General features: G+C 34.2%; 2 protein-coding genes across 2 annotated transcripts; one reads left to right on the top strand and one right to left on the bottom strand.

Moving 5' to 3' along the window:
* Positions 1–4,179: 4,179 nt before the first annotated feature.
* On the top strand, positions 4,180–9,852 carry LOC21387204 (QWRF motif-containing protein 2). The gene is made up of 6 exons (XM_024167678.1): positions 4,180–6,046; positions 7,313–7,432; positions 8,058–8,174; positions 8,296–8,385; positions 9,076–9,183; positions 9,267–9,852. The coding sequence occupies exons 1-6, from the start codon at positions 4,553–4,555 to the stop codon at positions 9,345–9,347; spliced, it is 2,010 nt and encodes a 669-aa protein (XP_024023446.1). The 5' UTR covers positions 4,180–4,552; the 3' UTR covers positions 9,348–9,852.
* Positions 9,853–20,636: 10,784 nt separating this feature from the next.
* Positions 20,637–21,346, bottom strand: LOC21387205 (LOB domain-containing protein 38). Its single transcript, XM_010101304.1, has 2 exons — positions 21,163–21,346; positions 20,637–21,079 (listed from the first exon to the last, which is right to left on the bottom strand). The coding sequence occupies exons 1-2, from the start codon at positions 21,344–21,346 to the stop codon at positions 20,637–20,639; spliced, it is 627 nt and encodes a 208-aa protein (XP_010099606.1).
* Between the last annotated feature and the right edge of the window lie 1,074 nt (positions 21,347–22,420).

The raw sequence follows: 22,420 nt of genomic DNA on the forward strand, positions 1-22,420 counted from the left end.
AGTCGGACGAAACATTTTAGAAGGACAAGCTCCAGACAATTGCAATGTCATGAGTCTAGGATCAAGTCTCGTTAAAAATGGCATGTTCATGATCTCAAAGAGCTCGCTCAAACAAAATACAAAAAATAAGATAACTTCATCCAAGATTCAAAATGTCAAATCATAGAATAAATAAGTAAACTAAGGGCGACGTGAATTATACTATGATTAGGGATCTTCCCTACAATCTAATAAGGGGGGGTTGAGGAGAGGCTTTAACACCATTTTGCTCTATGATTCTCCTTCTCTGGCTTTTTTCTTCATTCCCAAACAAACATATCTCGGAATATATATCTCTACACTAGTGAAACTCTCAAGCGAACATACGCAGCATCCGAACTAAAGGTGAACTACTAAGTTGTGTGTATTTATAATTTTTATTTTATTCATATACTACGCCTCAATTTGTTTCACTAGTTTATTTCAGTTCAATTCAGTTTGAACTGACGTTTAGTAAGCATGCAGTTTGAATTATATTTCTCGTTTAAACTGAGTTAAACGACCCAATTTAGAGTTTAGCTTCCCTTTTAAGTTCAACCGTTTAAACCATTTTTGAATAGTAAAAAGTGTCAAATCTCTCTGCTTTTCACACATACCAAACACAAATTCAAATTTTATTCTATGTTCAAATTAAAACTTTAACTACACATTCAAACATCAATTCAAACTACAATTTAAACTACACAGTTATGCTACATTATAAAAGCTGCAAAATGTTTTCACGGAATTATTCATTTATTTCACTGATTTGAGTTTTCAATTCTAAATTTCTATAGTTAAAAGCTCTAAAAAAATATCACATCTAACTTTTTCTGCTACAATTAAAAACTTTAAAAAAATATTATATCTTAGTTCAAATTAAAAACTCGAATTCGCACAACAAACATGCCTATACAGTATAATTTGAGCTTTTATACTCATATTATCGTACCTCCATCTCTTCCATACACGCATTACTCGGCCAACAAAATGAACCAACCAATAGGGTTACGAAACTGCCCAAAATCATCCGTTAGACAGTCGTTAGCTAGAATTGACCAAAATTCAGTACTGTGACCAAAGTCAACTCCAGACAACTAGTCGGACGAAACATTTTAGAAGGACAAGCTCCAGACAATTGCAATGTCATGAGTCTAGGATCAAGTCTCGTTAAAAATGGCATGTTCATGATCTCAAAGAGCTCGCTCAAACAAAATACAAAAAATAAGATAACTTCATCCAAGATTCAAAATGTCAAATCATAGAATAAATAAGTAAACTAAGGGCGACGTGAATTATACTATGATTAGGGATCTTCCCTACAATCTAATAAGGGGGGGTTGAGGAGAGGCTTTAACACCATTTTGCTCTATGATTCTCCTTCTCTGGCTTTTTTCTTCATTCCCAAACAAACATATCTCGGAATATATATCTCTACACTAGTGAAACTCTCAAGCGAACATACGCAGCATCCGAACTAAAGGTGAACTACTAAGTTGTGTGTATTTATAATTTTTATTTTATTCATATACTACGCCTCAATTTGTTTCACTAGTTTATTTCAGTTCAATTCAATTTGAACTGACGTTTAGTAAGCATGCAGTTTGAATTATATTTCTCGTTTAAACTGAGTTAAACGACCCAACTTAGAGTTTAGCTTCCCTTTTAAGTTCAACCGTTTAAACCATTTTTGAATAGTAAAAAGTGTCAAATCTCTCTGCTTTTCACACATACCAAACACAAATTTAAATTTTATTCTATGTTCAAATTAAAACTTTAACTACACATTCAAACATCAATTCAAACTACAATTTAAACTACACAGTTTGAATTTTTCTGTTCAAATCAAACAGTTCAAATTTATAAAATTCAAACCAGCGAACCAAACGGGCCTTAAATCCTATCTAGGCGATCGGACTATGCTCTTACTATTAATCACATAGAATTTACCATTTACACAGAATATCATATTATATTGAACCATCATAAAGCCAAAAATATCTGCTAGACCTAATGAAATTAATAAATATCTAACAATCTAAAACAACATTATTGATATGATATTTTTTCCTAACCTACTATTAAAACTTACATATTAAAATTTACGTATTAATACTAAAGTAAAAGTATTACTACTTTACAGCAATATTGAGTAAGGGAGCAAGTATATGATCCAATTGTCGCTAGCTAATCTAGCTGGCCATTTATATTGTATAGTTTTCATTTAAAGGGAAAGGCAAATGATTATCTGGCAATAGTAAAAATATGAGTTGAAATGTAATATATTTTTGCGTTTTGTTTTGTTAAAGTGCTGTTTTTATTCACATGCATTACTCCAGCTATCTTTTAGTCACTAGATTTTGCGTATGCATAACACGGTAATAGATTTCTCTTAAGAAAGGCAAATGTTGTACACTTCTTTCTTTAATAAAAAAGAAATTATTACTATCCTCCCGTCTTATGTTTTATTTATTTACAACCTAAGTTCAGAAATTTACTAATAAAACGGAAATAATCCACTCGAAAAATGAGTTCAATTTTACTCACTCACTGCAAATCCAACACCGCACAATTTATTAATTGAATAGAAATAGACTCTAAAGATCGAATCTTGAACACTGTCCATCATCCCATTACTGGTAAATGGAATATAGTGCATTTGATACATGTGTTTTGTGTATGACTTTTCCTTACTCTCTCTCTCTACATATGTGTGTGTATATATTTTGGTTGAACTTTTCCTTACCCTGTTAATGCACATGCTGATAAGCTCAAGAACGTCCTTCATACACACCATACGCAGTTTTTTTATGATAAGAAATTTCTTATATCGGAAGCAATCAAGACTTTTCTTAATAAAGTTGTTTTAAGTCCAGAAAAGATTCAAGCAAAAAAAAAAAAAAAAAAAAAAAAAAAAAAAAAAAAGAGTCCAGAAAAGAACAATGTCGTGTCACCTTAGACAATACAAGGAGTAATTATTACCATATGACAAAGAGTGTCATTTTCTTTTATACGTTTATTATTATTGTATTTTTTTTAGAGATACGTTTATTATTTTGACATCTTATAAAATGACATACAACCTTAATGGTCAATACATATTGACATCAATCTACAAACTATTCTCCCAATTATATAATTACATAGAAAAAGATCATTATGTTTTTTATTATAGACATATGTTTAAGGAGATTACTAATACTTTTCAAAAAAAAAAAAAAAAAGAGCTTATTAATTCTTTTATAAAAATAAGGAAATCGATTGCTTATGAGGAACACTTGGAAATGATTAGCTATATTGTCAAAGTATTTCTTTCTTTTTTTTAGGAGTATTGTCAAAATATTTCAAAGAAAATAATAAAAAAAAGGTTTACAAATTATATGTTGTTTGTTAACAAGCAAAGAGAGAAATAAATGTGCCTCTTATCAAAAAGAATTTTAGACAGAGACCAGCAAAAAACATAATAAAAGGAAAAAATAGGAAAAAAAGAAAACAATGAAAAAAATAAATATAAAATTTAACTATTTATGCTCTTTATTTTCTTTTATTTAATTTTGTTTTAACGTGACATAATATTTAGACATACACATTACTATGAATAACTGTTTTACTAAAAAATAGTGAATTATTTGTTTTTAGAAAAGAGAGAGCTAGAAAGTATTTTCTATATTTTTTTAAAAAGAACCGGAATTGATTATAGGGAAATGGTAGGAAATAGACCAATATGAAAAACTTAAGAAAATATATAGACTAATTTTTAGTTATAGAAATTAATAAGCCATAATTTATTAAGTTATGGTTCATAACCAGATAAGTTATGGATAAATTTGTTAAGTTATGATTCATAACCAGATAAGTTATGGACAATAACTTGTCAAGTTATAGTTCATAACCAGACAAATTATGGACAAAAATAATAATTTAACCTGTTTATTAACTTATATAAACTATTAACCTATTAATTTTAATTCATTTTAAATTTTAACATATTTTTCTCATTCTCCCTTAATTATATACATGAGTGGAGAAATTATTAGTATTATCATTTTAGCAGGTGATGGAGAAATTAATTAAAAATGATTTAGAACAAAAACATGATTAAAATTAACAACAAACATAACGTTCCTCCAAAGATTCATTCACACACCATTTAAAAAAAAAATTAAAAAAAATAACCCAACTCTTCCAGTGAGAGACGACACTCTTACACTCTCTCCCTCCCCAAATCACAACCTTCCCTTCACCTACTTCTCTCTCTCTCTCTCTCTCTCAAAACCCATTACCGTCACAGGCACTTTCTCTCTCATCCCCAGCTCCGAAAGCATGCCGAAAACTCACCTGTCGATTCCACATTCCCTTCCGATTTCTTGAATCTGCAGTAGTTTTCCTCTCTCGGCCATGGATGGTATTTGATATTTCTGGGTTTCTTAGCTGAAAAAGAAACAAAGAAAGAAAAAGGAAAAAACCCTTTCTTTCTCTCTCTTCGAGGCAATGTGAGGAGAGAGAGAGGGGGATTTCAGACCCAGGGCCTACTATGATGGTGGCTGCCATTTCCGAAGCAACGAAGTCATCCTCCCAGCAAAACCCCTCCAGACCTCCATTGTTGCCTTCCGAGAAGAACAATGGCGGTCTTGTCACTAAGAAACAACCCAGAGGCAGACAAGTCTCTTCCAGGTACATGTCTCCTTCCCCTTCTTCTTCTTCTTCCACTTCAACCACAACCACCACCGCCACCACCACCACAACGACGTCGTCGTCTTCCTCGTCTTCCTCCAGAAGATGCCCTTCTCCGCTGCTTTCTCGCTCCACCAATTCGGCTTCTTTGGCCTCTGCGACGCCGTTTTCCTCCAAGCGCTCCCAATCGGTGGACCGGAGGCGTCCCGTGACCGCGGCGGCGACGCCGAGGCCGAAGACTCCTCTCCAAGGCAATGCCGGAGGAGGAGAAGAAGTATCGGCGGCGACGAAGCTTCTCGTAACTTCGACGAGGAGTTTGTCGGTTTCTTTCCAAGGAGAGGCCTTTTCGCTTCCGATTAGCAAGACCAAGCCGACGACGCCGAGCGGAGCGAGGAAGGCGACGCCGGAGCGGCGGAGAACAACGCCGTTACGGGGAGGGGAGAGAGATCAGTTGGAGAACTCCAAGCCCGGCGATCAGCACCGCTGGCCGGCGAGGACGCGGCAAGGGAACTCAAATTCGAGCAATTCGAATCCGCTGTTGTCGAGAAGCGTCGATTTCGGGGCGGGAGGAGACGGCAGGAAGCTCAACGGGTTCAGATCTGGGACGGTGGTTAGGGCATTGCAGCAATCTCTGCTAGATGAGACGAGAAGGTCTTCGTTTGATGGAAGATTGAGCTTGGATTTGGGAAGCGCCGAGCTTCTAAAGGTGAATTCGTCCAACAACGAGTCTTCTGCGCCGTCTGATCTCACTGCCTCCGATACAGACAGCGTCTCTTCCGGTAGTACTTCGGGAATGCAAGATGCTAATGGTGTTTCCAAGGCGAGGACGGGAACTCCTAGAGGAATTGTGGTCTCGGCGAGGTTTTGGCAAGAGACTAATAGCCGATTGAGGCGTTTGCAGGATCCGGGCTCCCCGTTGTCGACCAGTCCGGGTTCGAGAATGGGAGCTCCGGCGAAGTTCGTTCAGTCGAAGAGGTATTCGGGCGATATCAACCCATTGTCGTCTCCAAGGACAATGGCTTCACCAATTAGAGGGGCGAATCGGCCTGCTTCGCCAAGTAAGCTGTGGACTTCCTCGTCAATGCCGTCGCCGTCGAGAGGGATGTCACCATCGAGAGGGATTGCGAGTCCTTCGCGGGTGAGAAATGGGGTTGCAGGGTCGATGAATGGTAGTTACGGGGGCAACACGCCGTCGATTCTGAGCTTTTCGGTCGATATTCGGAGAGGGAAGATGGGGGAGGATCGTATTGTTGATGCACACATGTTGAGGCTTCTGTATAACCGTTATTTGCAGTGGCGGTTTGTGAATGCGAGAGCAGACGCCACCTTCATGGTGCAGAAACTGAACGCAGAGGTAGGATTTTGTTGTTTGTTATGTTATGCATTGTGTTTGTTTTCTAATGCTTATGTTGTCATGGTTTTTGTTCCAACTGTCTGCATCTTTCCTGTTTGTAATCATTTTATCAACTCTAATGCTAATCTTCGCTGGAATATGATCCTTATTTCCGCAGAGAGAATGTCCTAAGTTCTCGATTTAGCTCTTTTTAGGTCAAATTTGTAGCTTCCTATTGTTTAGATGCAAGTCAAGCTTATGTTCGCTATGCCCTTAAACGTGGTTTGGGTTCTGAAAAGTTTTCAGTCTAATTGAAGTTATAGGTTCTTATTGATTATCGATATATGGCATTCCAGTATGAAAGGGATGAAACATAATTTTAGCTGGGTTAAAGTTGTTCTCTGGGAACTTATTGAGCGGATGGCTTAGATACAAGAAGATTTTAGCTTGGCTTGTTGCTATGGTACAGATATAAAACTTTGGTTAGCTGGCCGTATTTAGTATGTAAGATGAGAATGCTCTGTTCTATCAGGAAAGACTAGAAAAGCGATCTAAGATATCTCAGTTTCTCTTTTAAGGTTTTTATTGACCTGCATTTCTTGAACTTTGAGGAGAGGATTAGGAAACTATACGTTTTCATATCTATAATTTGGTGGTGTCAGTGCGTTTCTTAAAATTGAAAAAGCACCATTTACATTACTGTGCTGAGTGATCATGAAACTTAGACAAACTTGAGGAGTGAGGACCATTCAGCTTTATTAGTGACGTCAAATGGAGCATGCATCCCACATATTATAATGGAAGATCTTGCAAGGGCATGTAATTTTAGACTAGGGATCAAGAAAAGGATAACAAGAAGCTTTATTTTTAGTCGTAGTATATCATTCTGGATCTCCTCAATATTTATTTAGCTCCGAAAGAAATTAAAAAAAAAGAAGTCATTCTGTTGTTAGATTTGGTGAAGAAGGTGATGTGGTGTTAGATTTGGTTCCACTTTCACAATAGATGTTAGATTATTAGTTTGTGATGACTGATGAGCATCTTTGAGTTTGCCGAAATTAGAAACTTATAAAAGCTTAGCTCGACTTTATTATCACCCCATGCTTTTAATTAAGCTGCATATTTTTCATTTCTGTTTTTATTTGAGCCCTTCTTTCTTTTTAACGTATGTATAATGAATTAATCTTTGTAGTAGGCTTTGCATTTTGTTGATATCTGCATTTGATGCGTGATGTTCACAGCAGTGGAGTCTAATGGCCTAATGAAATTTGTTTCCCTTGGCACCAGAAAAATTTGTGGAATGCATGGGTAACAATCTCAGAGCTTCGGCATTCTGTCACGCTTAAAAGGATCAAGTTACTATTGTTGAGGCAAAAGTTGAAGCTTACTTCTATCATCAAAGGACAAGTAAGATTCAGAGCTTTGTATGTCTATTAATTGAATCTTTCTCTCTTTATAGTACGAATTTGGCACTTGATATACCCCATTAGGTAAAAATGCCTCGAACAAATTATTTAAACTGAAAAAGGCTAATAATTTCAAGCCTTTTTAGTCTATTGGTTAGCACATATATTTTCTTTTTCTTTTTTTGATACGTTGAGACATCTTTCTTACGCTTTAACATATCTTTCTTGCTCTTAAAAATTATCAAGGCCTTAGTGGGAAGTGAATATGTTTTGTGGCATCTTAGAACCTAAGAAAGCTGTTTGTCTATCCAAGGAAAAACTATAACAATTTTGTGACACGGTTCTTATTTGCCTGATACTAGTAATTATCAACAGGAATTTCTTCCTTTTTTTTTAAGTAAAATTTTTCTAAGGAAACGCTACCCTTTATTTTTATCAACACCAAATTCAAGGAGGTGCAAGCAATTCTTTTGATGATCAATCCCTTTCTCTTTAGGGGCTTTGTGTATTAGAAATTTTTAACTTAACGAGTGAACGGCAGTGATAATGGAGTTGATAATGCTTTGTTCTTGATAAATTACACTCTTTGCCATTAATGAAACAAGTTTTTTACTTGGTGTATGTAGATTACTTATTTGGAAGATTGGGCCCTTTTAGATAGAGATCATTCTAGTTCCTTGCTTGGAGCAACTGAAGCTTTAAAGGCCAGCACTCTTCGTCTTCCAGTTGTTGGGAAAACAGTAGTACGTGTCTTCATCTTATGCTTTCATTTTATTAGGTATTCAGACATCAAAGCTCAAACAGCAATATAATTTTGATTGAAACTTGGATTCTTTTTTTCTTCTTCCCCACCTTCCGTATCAGGCTGACATTCAAAATCTGAAGGATGCTGTGGGTTCAGCGGTCGATGTGATGCAGGCAATGGCATCTTCAATATGCTCTCTTTCTACGAAGGTAATCTTGTTGTTTTTCTTCAATAGTTATTAACTACCATCAAAACACCTAAAGTTATATATTTATATATACATATATATTATATAATATAATCCGGTATGATTTACATCACCATGATTCATTTTTTTATTTTTGTTTTTTGTGAGTAAAGTCAAAATGTTTTTTGCCCTCTTTGATGACAAAGGAATTCCTTGGGCCCATTTTGCATCCAGTCCAGATACAAGTCTTTCTGAAAACAAGGGTACAAAATTATGTATGGCTTTGGCCTATGTAGGCAAATTCCTAGAGCGCTTTGATTTAATATCAATATTTTTTTCAAATTGTAGAGCTATTTATAGCACATTTCAAATTTCGTACATCATGAATATTTTGATTTCATTTTTGGATTATCATATCGGGGCCTCTAATTAACCAGGATTTCTCTAAGTAAGCAGCATTTGGTTATCAGAAACTATAGTTCTAATGAGAAACTACCGTAACCATACTAGATGAACTCTTAATGCAAGAGCTAATGGGCTATTGTCTTGCAAGTGTTCTATTACAGCAACCTAATAAACACTTGCAATCTGTAACGATGTAACTTAGCGTGCCTGCTTGTATACTGTGGTCTCAATATAATGACCCAACTGGTTTAAGTAGACGACTTTAACTCATTGAAAGGAACCTTACAAAAACATTTGTCGTTAACAGATTGAGGAAATGAACTCCTTGGTGGCTGAACTTGTGAAGGTGAATGGGAAAGAGCGGATTCTGCTTGAACAGTGCAAAGATTTTTTGTCAACATTAGCAGCCATGCAGGTAAGTGCTTCAGAAACTATATTCAAAACCCTGTCTCTGTTGCCCATTTTTATTCATTTCCATCCCAATCATTTTTACAACAGGTAAAGGATTGTAGCTTGAGAACGCATATAATACAACTTCATCGCGTACCAACTACCAGCAGCCTGACAACACGTGTGTAGAACTGATCTTATTTTGACTAAACTCACTCTTATGCTAACAACATTACACCGATCCTTTTCTTTTACTACCGAGGTGGAGGCGGCACGGGGAGTAATAAGCATATCATGGATTAAGATTAGTAGCTGGTTTTGGCTTCTCATTAGGCATCTTTTTGTAACCTGTTGTGGTCTTCTATGTCATGCAAATCTCATGTGTCTTGAATCTGAATCCGAAGAAGAATACGAAAGGAAAAAAGAAATGGCCTTTTCTATCTCACTAGTTAGCTGTATTATACAAGTACTCTTTTTCCTTCAGAGGCAAGAGGAAATGTATATGTATATATGTAATTGTCCTGATCACTGTTAATCAAGTAGTTTGTGGTAAAGATTCTTCATTCGTCCCCTGAACGTGCTGTCGAGTGCTCCCAATGTTGTTGGATGAAACCTAGGCTAGAATTGATGCTGTCACATACATGACTACACTGTATGTAAGCACTATAGTCTTATGGTATCACACCATTTAAGCAGATCTTATTTGACAAATTGGCATCATAATATATATATATATATATTTTTTTTTGTTTTTTTGTTTTTTGGGTTGTATCATAATGGTAGTGCTAAATCATTGCGTATTGCGTTCTACTGAGGTTCTCAGTTGGTGAAGTTGGCACCTTCGAAGCTCGACTATAGCTTTCAAAACTCTTGGGTCTCAGTCTTGCTGTCGCAAAGCCCAACTGATTAAACTTGGTGTGTGTATATATATATATATATTCACGGTTTTAGACCCTACAATAATTTCTTACAATGATCAGCGGCGAAGATTATTAATCTCACTCCCTTTAATTTCATATTGTTATTTATTTTTTTCTTAACCGTAAATGGGAAGCAACCGACTTAGGTTTGACTGGTTGACTAATTTAGTCAGCGACAGCACGTTGATTACGCCTTTACATGCGGATGAGAAAAACAAAGCAGTCTCTAACTTTCCTCCTACGGACCCCTCACCCCTCGGTACCTCTCTCTCTCTCTCTCTCGCCTTGGAAATTTTGTCCCGAAGAATAGAAGCCGTTTTATTTTTGGAGATTTCTATTGTCAAATCTGAAAAGGTGCAATATTGATAAACCTATCTATAAAATTGTTTATTTACATATATATAATATATATGTTATGAATAGTAACGGTTCACCTCAGTTAAAATTACTATGCAAGTCAGTTGAAATAATTGTTAATGTCAGAATTTTATTGTACAAATATTAACCGTAAATAGTAAGTATTATACAAATATTAACTTTGAATAGTGTCAAATTTTTTTTCTATAAATAGAACTCTAATACTCTTCATTTTATATACCTTTACAAGATTAATGAAAATCTCTCTAGTTTCTCTCTCTAAAGTCTTTCTTCTTAGTTTTGCATTTTCTTAGTTTTCATAACATGTTATCATCACGAACATTGTATTCATACTGTGATTGTCTACATTCATTAATTCAAAGAAATGAGGCTCTAATCCAATTACAAACATCTACCTTAAAATCAAAAGAAAGTATGTCCTAGCCCTAGTCCTATTACAAGCTTCTACCCTTATTAATTCAAGTGAAAGGTATGTAAATATACTCAATTAGTTTACATTCATACAAAGGAAGGCTATGCCACAAATGTATTATAATTTTTATAATTCTGTCATTATACACCCTTCAAAAGGTTTACAAAGTAGTTTGGCGTGTTTGTATTCTCATAAATGGTGGCTATGCCGCCTGCAGGTAATAATTTCTCATTGCACTTTCTACATGCATATTACTATTCTCATCTGTTTATTTTTCTACATCATTTAAGGTATACAATTGTAATTTTTCTTCCACTTTTAACGATACTATAACAAATTTTTACACCACTATTAACGGCTACATAACAACTATAAACGACTATTTTTTATTCTATAAAATGTGATTTTCTTAACTTATACAATTCACTTCTCATCTTCTCTTCCCCCTTCTTAATATTTTTATCTTTCAATTCTCATCTTCTCTTCATTATTCTTAATATAATCTTCACGTTATGGCGAATATGATGATGATGCTTGTTATTTTAGTAGTTATTTTCTATATTTTAGCTCTTTTTATTGGAGATCATTCTCGAAACGATTTTCAGTTTTTCCTTACAATACTCATACGTGTAATATTTCCCCTTTTATTTATTGCTATTATGATTAACATGTAATTTTAATTGTACTCTCTATTGTAATGATAATATTGTGATTCTTATTATGTCGATGTTATGTTATAGTTATCACAAAGTCGAATCTTGCCAAACTTGAGTTCGTTGCACTCGACATCATAGGAAAGAATTATATGTCTTGGATTATAGATGTAGAAATGCATCTAGAGTCAATGGGTCTAACCGATACCATTAAAGAAAATAATAACAAGTCACCAGAAGAAAATGCGAAAACAATTTTTCCTTCGTAAACATCTTGATGAAGGCTTGAAATGCGAATATCTCACGGTTAAAGATCCACTTGTCCTTTAAAAAAGTCTGAAGGAGAGATACAATCACCAGAAAGAAGTCGTACTTTCAGCCACTCGCGATGAGTGGAATAATTTACATTTCTAAGATTTTAAGAAAGTCAACGACTACAACTCTACCATGTTTAGAATTGTTTCACAACTGAAATTTTGTGGAATAAATATCACAAATGGTGAAATGCTAGAGAAAACCTACTCCATTTTTCATGCATCTCACATTACCTTGCAACAACAATACAGTTTGCGCGGTTATAAGAAATTTTATGAGCTAATCTCAGCTTTTCTTGTGGCAGCGAAAAATAATGAATTGTTGATTAAAAATCACCAGTCTCGTCCCACAGGTTCAACAACATTTTCAGAAGCAAATACTATTGGGAATGGTGTCCTAGAAGCATAAGATGTAATATGATATTTATTATTTATTTAATAAAAGAGTTTATTCATCATTTTATGTGTATATATTTGTGAATATTTTATGAATATCAATGAAAATTCTGTGATTATTTATGTAACCTTAAACATTGTATATAAGTGTTATATACGAGAGGATAATGTTTAAGGATAATAATTAAAAAGCAATGTTCATAATGAATTTAATTAAAGTTCGGAATCTTTAATTAAAACATTATTAATACATGTCATTCTCATTTAGAATGGAACGGTATTATCCGCACTGTTAATATGGTGAGATATTGAATGAATGTATTTCACATAATGAGATTATGTGGAACAAGGACACATACACAATATGAATTTCTAATAATTTCTGTTAAGTATAGAAATTCTAATTGAGTCTACCGATGGTCATATATAGAATGATCTTAATCCTGAGTTCTTAACAGACTCCTATTTATGGATTTGTGTCTTTTGATTTACTCGGTACGGATTCTGAGATCCTGAATCCTATTCCTTGTATTTTGGAGACATGATGAAGTAGGTACCCGGGAATGTTATTACACGAGATGAAATCCATTCCTTCTTAAGAAAGAAGTAGATAAATAATTCTCTTGAGGGTTGATTTGGTACTTGGACCAGTAGGAGCTCCGATTCATGAATGTGTTTTATGAATCACTGTCCATTAGAGAATCAATGGTACTCAAGAATTAATAGAATTAAGTGTTTAATTGATTATTAATTTTATTGGAGCTCAGGATTATAGGTCCATTAGTCCCCGCGTTGTCCTAGTAATTCTACGAGACACAAAGGACAAAATGGGAATTTTAGAATTACAGAATTCTAAAATTAAACACTCAAAATTAATTAATTGAGAATTAATTATTATTTAGATAATATGATTATTTAAATTTAAATTTGAACACATCTAGATTTATCCATTTAAACTTATTTGATAAGTTGTTCAATTTAGAATTCAAATTAATTTAAGTTTGACTTAAATTGGAATTTGAATTTGACTCAAAATTGGACTACATGATAAAGGATGATTTTCTCTTCTTTTCCTATCTCAAAATTGGCACCACACAGGGATGAGAATCCCCTATCTTGGCCGGCCACACTTAAGGATAAGGGAATGGGAGATTTTGTTTCAAATTCAAATATGAGATAATTAACAAGCTTTATCTTGGAGATAGAGATTGGATTCCTTCTTGAAGTCTGACTTCTACTCTATAAATAAGAGAATAGTAGAAAATTGTGGACACAATTTTTGAGACAATTTTTGCCCTAATTCCAGTTATGGCTGAAATTCTCTTAGAGAGGAAAAAGGAAAATTTTTCTCCAAAAATTCCACATCATGCATGCGTTGGTGTTTGTGGAAATTTGAGTGTTTATTGTAACCCGTTTTATCTCATGTGTGCCCACACACACGTCTTCATGGATTCTAGGAATTGACGTGGAAGACATTGGTTTTCTAAACACAAAGCTTTGGAGTAAGGATTGTTCGAGGTCAAAGAACTCAAGTAATCATCCGAGTCGGTCTACAGGTATTTTTCCTAATTGAGTTCTTAATAAATGAATTAATGAGATTAATTTATTCGTGCATAATTTAATATAATCTATAGAGTATCTCAAAGGTTTTATGAAAATTTTTGTTATACACGATCTGCCTCCCCCCACGCTTCCGCATCCGAATTCGATTCGGAGACCAACAAATACTGCATTCTCTAAAAATTCAGGACAGGGGCAAAATCGTGCTCGTGGTCGAGGACGTGGTAGAAGTTGTTATTACAACCCTTCACAAAATGATGTGATCCAAAAGAAGCGTCATGACAAAAGAAAAGATGATGATGCAAGTTGTTCCCGGAATCTTGAAAATTTCGGTTACAGATGCGATACTAAAAGACATTGGTCTAGAATTTGTCGAACACCAAAACATCTTTGTAAACTTTACAAGGCATCTTTGAAGGAGCAAGAAAAGGAAGTAAATTTTAATAAACACCACGATCCTACAAATGACTCAACCCATCTTGATGTTTCAGACTTTACAACTGACTTTATAGATAAAACTATTAGTGATAACTCGATAGATATATTATGCTCTTATATATTTGTATTGGATATGTTCTATGTATGTTGTACTTCTTTATATAAAATCCTATGTTATGTTTTTTCTTAAAATTCATGAAATTTTTATGATATTATTATTATTATTGTGTGAAGCTTAATATGAATGGAGCTAAATTCAAAGTTAATACCGGGGATATTTGTATTGCAGATAGTGGTACAACGCACACTATCTTAAAATCTGAAAAGTACTTCTCTGATTTAATACTAATAAAGACAATAATCAATACAATATCAGGTCCTGTAGATCTGGTTGAGGGGACTGGTAGAGCAAGTTTTGTATTTCCAAATGGAACAAAGTTTTCCATAGATGATGCTATATTTTCACCAAAGTCCAAATCAAATTTGTTGAGTTTCAAAGACATATATCTTCATAGATATGATACACAATCTGAAACTGAAGGGAATGAGAAATATATGTTTTTAACTACTAACAAATCAAGAAAGAAGTACATATTAGAAAAACCTCTAAAACTCTATTCGGGGTTACATTACACATATATAAATGTGATACAATCACACATGATAGTTAAAGAAGATCCCCAAATATTAACCCTGTGGCATGACCGTTTGGGTCATCCTGGTTCAATAATGATGCGAAGAATCGTAAAAAGCTCACATGGGCATTCATTAAAAGGCCAACAAATATTTCAAATGAATAAATTTCTATATGAAGCTTATTCTCTTTTGTAAACTGATTACAAGGCCTTCACTTGTCAAAATTGAAACAGAATCACCTACATTTCTTGAACATATTCAAGGTGATATATGTGGGCCTATACACTCACCGTGCGGACCATTCTGATACTTTATGGTATTAATAGATGCATCCAGTAGATGGTCATATGTTTGCTTATTATCAACTCGGAATGTGGCATTTACGAAATTTCTTGCTCAGATAACTAAATTACGAGCACAATTTCTTGACTATACAATCAAGAAAGTTAGACTTGATAATGCTGGTGAATTCACATCTCAAGCATTTAATAATTATCGTATGTCCATTGAAATTATTATCGAACATCTTGTTGCTTACGTGCATACATAAAATGATTTGGCTGAATCATTGATTAAACGCATCTAGCTTATTGCTAGAGTATTAATAATAAGAACAAAGCTACCTAATTATGTATGGGGTCATGCAATTTTACATGCTGCGTCATTAGTTTGCATCACACCAAGTGCTTCTAATAAGTACTCCCCTTTACAACTGGCATTTGGTCAAGAACCAATATTTCCCATCTAAGAATTTTTAGTTGTGTGGTATTTGTACCAATTGTTCCACCACAACGCACAAAGATAGGCCTTCAAAGAAGATTGGGAATATACATTGGGTATGAATCCCCTTCTGTCATCAGATATCTTGAGCTTCAAACTGGTGATGTTTTTACGACACATTTTGCCAATTGCCATTTTAATGAAGTAGTCTTCCAGCATTAGGGGGGGAAAATAAATAACTGAAAAAATAAATTACATGGTGTGAACCATCATTGTTACATCTTGATCCTTACACAAAGCAATGTGAACTAGAAGTTCAAAAGATTAGGCACTTACAAAACTTAGCAAATCAATTACCAGATGTGTTCACTCATACAAAAAGGGTGATTAAATCATATGTACCAGCTGCAAATGCTCCATTCGGATTAAAATTCCAAAAGGACAATATGAGAATGAAGTCATTAATATGTCTAAAACACGCCTAAAGTGTGATAGACCTATCGGTTCTAAAGACAAAAATTCTCAAAAAAGAAAGGGAGCAAATGAGCATAATGACCCTGATTTGGAGGAAAGTGTTCTAGGAGAAATAAAAAATAATACAAACAAAGAGATTCTCGATATCATAAAAAATTCTGAAGGTTTTGAGAATAGTGAGATCTCTATTGACTATATCAATACAAGAGGATTATGGAATCGAAATGAAATTGAAAAAATATTGATGAAAAATTTTCTAACTTTGTGGCATGTGAAATTATTAACGGAACTGAGGATCCTGAACTAAGATTCGTTTCTAAATGTCAAAATAGACACGATTGGATCAAATAGAAAGATGTTATATAGGCTTTCGCTTAATAAGCGTAAATTTTTTTGACATATTGTCTTAACGCCTGAAGTCGTGAGACTTGTGGGATACAAATGGATTTTTGTGTGAAAATACAATGAGAAAAATGAAATTGTAAGGTATAAAGCTCGACTTTTTGCACAAGGTTTTTCACAAAGATCCATGAATTGATTATGAGGAAATGTATTCTCCTGTAATGGATGCAATTACATTTAAATATTTAATCATCCTAACAATTTCTAAAAATTTAGAGATGCGTCTTATGGATATTGTTACAGCTTATTTATACGGATCGCTTGATAGTGATATTTATAAAAAAATTCATGCTGGATTTAAGATGCCTGAAGCACTATATTCAAAACCTAAAGATATATGGTCGATTAAGTTACAAAGATCAATATATGGATTGAAGCAATCCGGATGCATGTGGTATAATCGCTTAAGTGAATATTTGTCAAAAGAAGGATATGTGAATAATCCCATATGCCCATATTTTTTTTATTAAAAGAACAACATCTGATTTTGTTATAATCGTGTCTGTCGATGATTTGAACATTATTGAAACTCATAAAGAAATTCAAGAAGCTGTGATATACTTTAAAGATGAATTTGAAATGAAAAACCTTAGAAATATGAAATATTGTCTTGGTTTACTGAATGAGCACCTTTAAAGTGGAATACTTGTGTATTAATCAAACTATACTAAAAAGGTCTTAAAACACTTTAATATGGATAAAGCAAACCCTTTAAGTACTCCAATGATTGTTAGATCATTTAATGTTGAAAAGAATTCATTTCGCCCTTGCGAAGGTAATGAAGAAGTCCTCGGTCTTAAAGTACCATATTTAAGTGCAATAGGAGCTCTTATGTATCTTGCTAATTGTACCTGACCAGATATAGCTCTTGCTACTAATCTATTAGCAAGATTTAGCTCATCTTCTACACGATGGCATTGGAATGGAATTAAGCATATATTCCGTTATATTCAAAGAATATTTGATTTGGGATTATTTTATCCTAAAGGATCAAAACAAGGGATGATTGGTTTTGCAGATGCATGATATTTGTCAGATCCACATAAAGCCAGGTCTTAAACTGGATACGTGTTCACATGTGGAGGTATTGTTGTTTCATAGCGTTCATAAAACCAAATACTTATTGCCACTTCTTCAAATTATGCAGAAGTTATTGCACTCCATGAAGCAAGTCGAGAATGTGTATGGATGATGTCTATGACTCAACATATCCAAAAAACTTATGGATTATCTATCAGTAAAGATCCAACAGTATTATTTGAAAATAATGGAGCATATGTCGCTCAAATATAGGAAGCTTATGTCAAAAGCAACATAACGAAACATATACCTGCGAAGTTCTTATCATACTCCCAAGAGCTTGAAAAAAATAAGGATATTGATATTCAATACATTTGATTAAGTGACAATGCATTAGATCCTTTCACAAAGGCACTTCCCACTACAACATTTAGAAAGCATATCTACAGTATCAGGATGCGTTATCTGCGAGATTTATGAGAAATGCCTATACATGTCAACTTGAGGGGGAGTTTACGTGGCTATATAATTTTTTCCTTATTATGGTTTTATCCCACTGGGTTTTCCTGATAAGGTTTTTAACGAGGCAACATAAACACGTATAGATAAATGATGTACTCTTTTTTCCTTTATTATGATTTTTATCTCACTGGATTTTTCCCAATAAGGTTTTTATTGAGGCGTGAATAGTAATTGTTCACCTCAATTAAAATTACTATGCAAGTCAGTCTAAGTACTATTCATGTTAAAATTTTACTGAATAAATAGTAATCGTAAATATTAAGTATTATACAAATAGTAACCGTGAATAATATTAAAATTTTTTTTATAAATAGAACTTTAAAACTCTTTATTTTATATATGTTCACAAAATTAATAAAACTCTCTAATTTTTCTCTTTAAAAATTTTCTTTCTTCATTTTACATTTTTTTAATTTTCATAATAATTTTTTATTTTTACGTGATTTTATCTGAGCAAATTTTTATCCTAGAAGACCCTTTATTTTATTTTATCTCGAGGTTGGAGCCCACCTTGTCAAAAGTACAAAGACAAGCTGTCGTTTTTTTTTTTTTTTTTTGTCGGCTCTGTATTGTGTACTGCAGAGGTCAAACTTCTTAGTTGGCTTTCCAACTTCCCCAAAGTCCCATGTCTCAACTCAAACTTCTCTCTCTATCCATTCCCTTTAATTTATTTATTTCTTTATAGCTTCATTTTCTGCATCTTCCTCGGAAATGTGACACAGTACAGAAAAAGCCTTCAAACATACCATGTAAAAACCTACAAACATATTGACTTTAGGACCTCTTAAATTAAAAAATAAAGGATGTTGTTGTTGGCTGCCCAATTCGCTATCGTTAGTTTCAAAACAATTCTGTACGAGAACATTTTGATACTGTCAAACTACGGAATATACATAGTGGGGTTTTGTTTGCAAGATGAAGGAAGAAGAAAAGTATACATAAGTTAGGAGCAACTGATAATCATAATCCTATCCAGTTAACATATCATCTTAGATCTTTGTGTGAAGAAAATAACCAATGCTCTTAACAAACAAATAGAATATTTTGCATTGTAAGTATTTGAGGTTGATTCTTTTGAGTTTTGACTAATGAAAGGATATACACACTTTATATAGGATATTGATAATGTTGAGTACCATCCACTAATAAAAAGTGAGTCCCGTAATATAACTTCTACAGATAAAATATACATTTTATTAATGATGGTGCTTAGTATAGATGATGTTCAAAATAAACAAAATAAATTACATATTTATTATATTAAAGTTAACAATAATAGGCTAATATTATAATATTAGGTAAATAAAATAATAAATATATGTTGTAATTATTAGTTTTTTAATTTTATATTTATAAGTAAAATATGTGTATGATAATAATTTAGTGTTAATATCAGGAATAAGAGTCTCAATCTCAGGGGCATGAGAGTACCAATCTTATTGCTCAATCTCAAGTTTGAGCGGAACCCATCAATCTCACTCCTATTTTAAAATAAAAAATAACAAATAAACCTGAGATTGAGATTGACTCACATTTTTTAATCTTGATAAGTAAACATGCTAATAAAGTATTTATGCTAACCAGTCTCCGCCAGCCTCCACAGGGGCTATATATGGTCAAAAAGGTTTTGTTTCAACACCATCGAAAGGTCAATCTGTTTTCGTTTTTTCTGTGATGCGGCGACGCAGATAACTCATAACAGCAAAAATGCAATAAAACGGAAAAGAATGGAGAAATATCTTACGTAAGACCTAACTTTCCCACTGGGGGTTGCATGGGGTGGATTGGAATTTGTCAATTTGAGAAGAGAATAAGGGCTTACCACAAAATAAGTACAAACGACATTTTGTGTTGGTGATAGGTACGCGGGAGACACTGCCGCCCAACCCCACAAGAGCAGACCTTTGATTGGGTGTGTCGAAAATTACAATTTTCTTATAGGCCCACCCCCCCACATATTCCAGTTTTCTATTTAATTTGATGTTGTTTTCCACTTCTTTGCTTCCAAAATATGGCAGGAATCTAATCTAAGGAGATTTTTCTTTTTCTTGTTTTCAGTGTCGGAGGATTCTGCCATGCTATTCCACTTGCGTATTCATTTGTCATTAAAATTGGTTAATTGCTTCTAACATTGTGGTGGCCTCATTAGTAAAATCAAATATATTCTTGGGGATTTATATACGTAATTTTAATGATTATTCTATTATTTATCTATAGATAGATATTGTTATTTTAATAATAAGATATTGATTTGACGGTTGTAATAAATTAGATAATTAATTAAAAAATTATGATAATTAAAGAAAATAAACTCTTATCACGCTACATCATTAAATTTTTATATTTAATAGAAATGTAACTATTGAAAACTGGCATGTACTTGTACCATTTACTTACAAATATTCTTTGTAATACTTTGGCGCTTCGTATGAAGTGAGTGAAAGATCAATATTGAACACTGATCATTATGCTTTTCTTATTCAGGTGTAAAACCATATCCACATGACAACACCCAAAAAAAAAAAGGGAAAAAATTTATAGCCAAAAAAGCAAATTAAAGAGATTAAAATGCTGAAAAGCTCAGTTAATTATACATTAAACATCCTACTAACTTTCTTTAAGACTATTGATCATCAGATGAACAACCTGAGAACCGTTCTTGTGCCCCCTCCTAAACTAGAATCCAAATTGTCCGCCGAAGAACTGCTCGCCAACGTCGTCGTTTCGGACTCCTCCGACGGAGCTCTCGGCTTCGCCACCAAGCATAGATCGAGATCAGGAGACATCGAATCGTCGGCGTCCTCGACGTTAAAAGGCCGCCTTTTGGGCCGCGACCTCGAGCGCTGCCGTCCCATGAACCGGTTGACCGTGTACTCGGATGCATTATCGACCGATTGATCAGCTGCAGCAACTCCGCCGTGAGACTCCGCGAGTGGCCCCAACGCGCCGCCTCGGAGCACCGTCTCCGCCGCTGACTGGCACACGTGCCAGTTCCCCGTCCACAGAAGCCCCACCGCTCCATGCACCGGGTTGATTGTCCTTCCCACTGCTTCATACAGAAGAGACTGAAACAAAGCTGAAAAGTAAAAACTTTATCAGAAACTATTTAGTCTCAAAATTAACATGTGAATGTATGATTAATAAAAGAAATAATAATACCGGGCCGTTGGTCTTCGGGGACAGCGGCAATGAAAGACATGAGGCCGGCGCGGCCGAAGAACTTGGCGACGAAGACGGTGGCGTGGGCTTGGGCTTGCGGGTTGTCGATTAATTGCAGGCATTGCCTTAACATGCAATTGTCGCTGCAGCCCTTCCTGAGAACTCGGCAGCCATTGCAGCTCATGATTTCCGCACATATATATAAATATTCTAATAGGATGGCTATTCTAATTTCTTTATAATCTTTCTTCTCTGTGATTTGCTTTGATCAAAACTCAAAGAAATGGTAATAGCTTGAGAGAATTTGTTGGCGTGGTCACAAAGAAAGAGTACTAGTGAATTAAAGAGTGAGAGAGAGGCAAATTAGAAGGGCACATAAATATTCGCATATATAGAGGGGTGGGATTAATTAATTAATGTGCATGCGGAGAAACTAGAGTGTGTTTGTGTGTGTGTGTGTGTGTGTGATTCTTCTTAACTCTAAAGTGGGATTATAATTATCCATGGTTAGATTGATTAACTATTGGTTTGAGTTAGTTGGGGAGAAGTGGGTTAATTGGGGTTCCAAGGAGTTAGGGCGAAAGCGGCTCCGGGTTTCCACGGAAGGGTGTGGTGTTTCTCCACCGCTGGATTCCTCCTCCTCTGAGATTGGATAACAATGATAACATCTATGACCCATTTTAGATTCTTTTATTATAATTGTTTTCTTTCTATTCGCTTGTGTTTTGTGGAATAATTGGAGCCTCGGAAGAAACCACTAGATTTTTTAAGATTAAATTAGAGGGCACCAAAGAAAGCACCCCACAAAGTACGTATATTCTTTTTTTTTTTTCCCCTTGCTTTCTTTGAATTAGAGAAGCCTATAGTAAGTACTAAGTAGGGTATGAAGCAACTCTCGTCATTTGGACATCGTTTTATACCGTCGGATATTTATTAAGTTTTTTTTTTTTTTTTTGCATATTTTTTTTGTTTTTATGTAACGTTTAAAAACATGCAATAATGATACTGATATCCAATCATAAAAAGATAATAATAATAATAATAATAATAATAATAATAATAATCTAATGATATGCGTTTTTAAATGTGATATGCGTTTTTTTATGAGTTAGTTAATTAGGGTTTTTTTTAGTTGGTTTGTTCCCATTATAAATTTTAAACCACTTTAAGCATCATGAATTAAGTTATACACAACTAGGGAATGAAAATCAAATATGCAAATCACTAAGGGGGCGTTTGGTATGCGGGAATCAGTAGG

The sequence above is a fragment of the Morus notabilis genome, unplaced genomic scaffold (assembly GCF_000414095.1).
Source record: "Morus notabilis unplaced genomic scaffold, ASM41409v2 Scaffold1252, whole genome shotgun sequence".
NCBI lineage: Eukaryota > Viridiplantae > Streptophyta > Magnoliopsida > Rosales > Moraceae > Morus > Morus notabilis.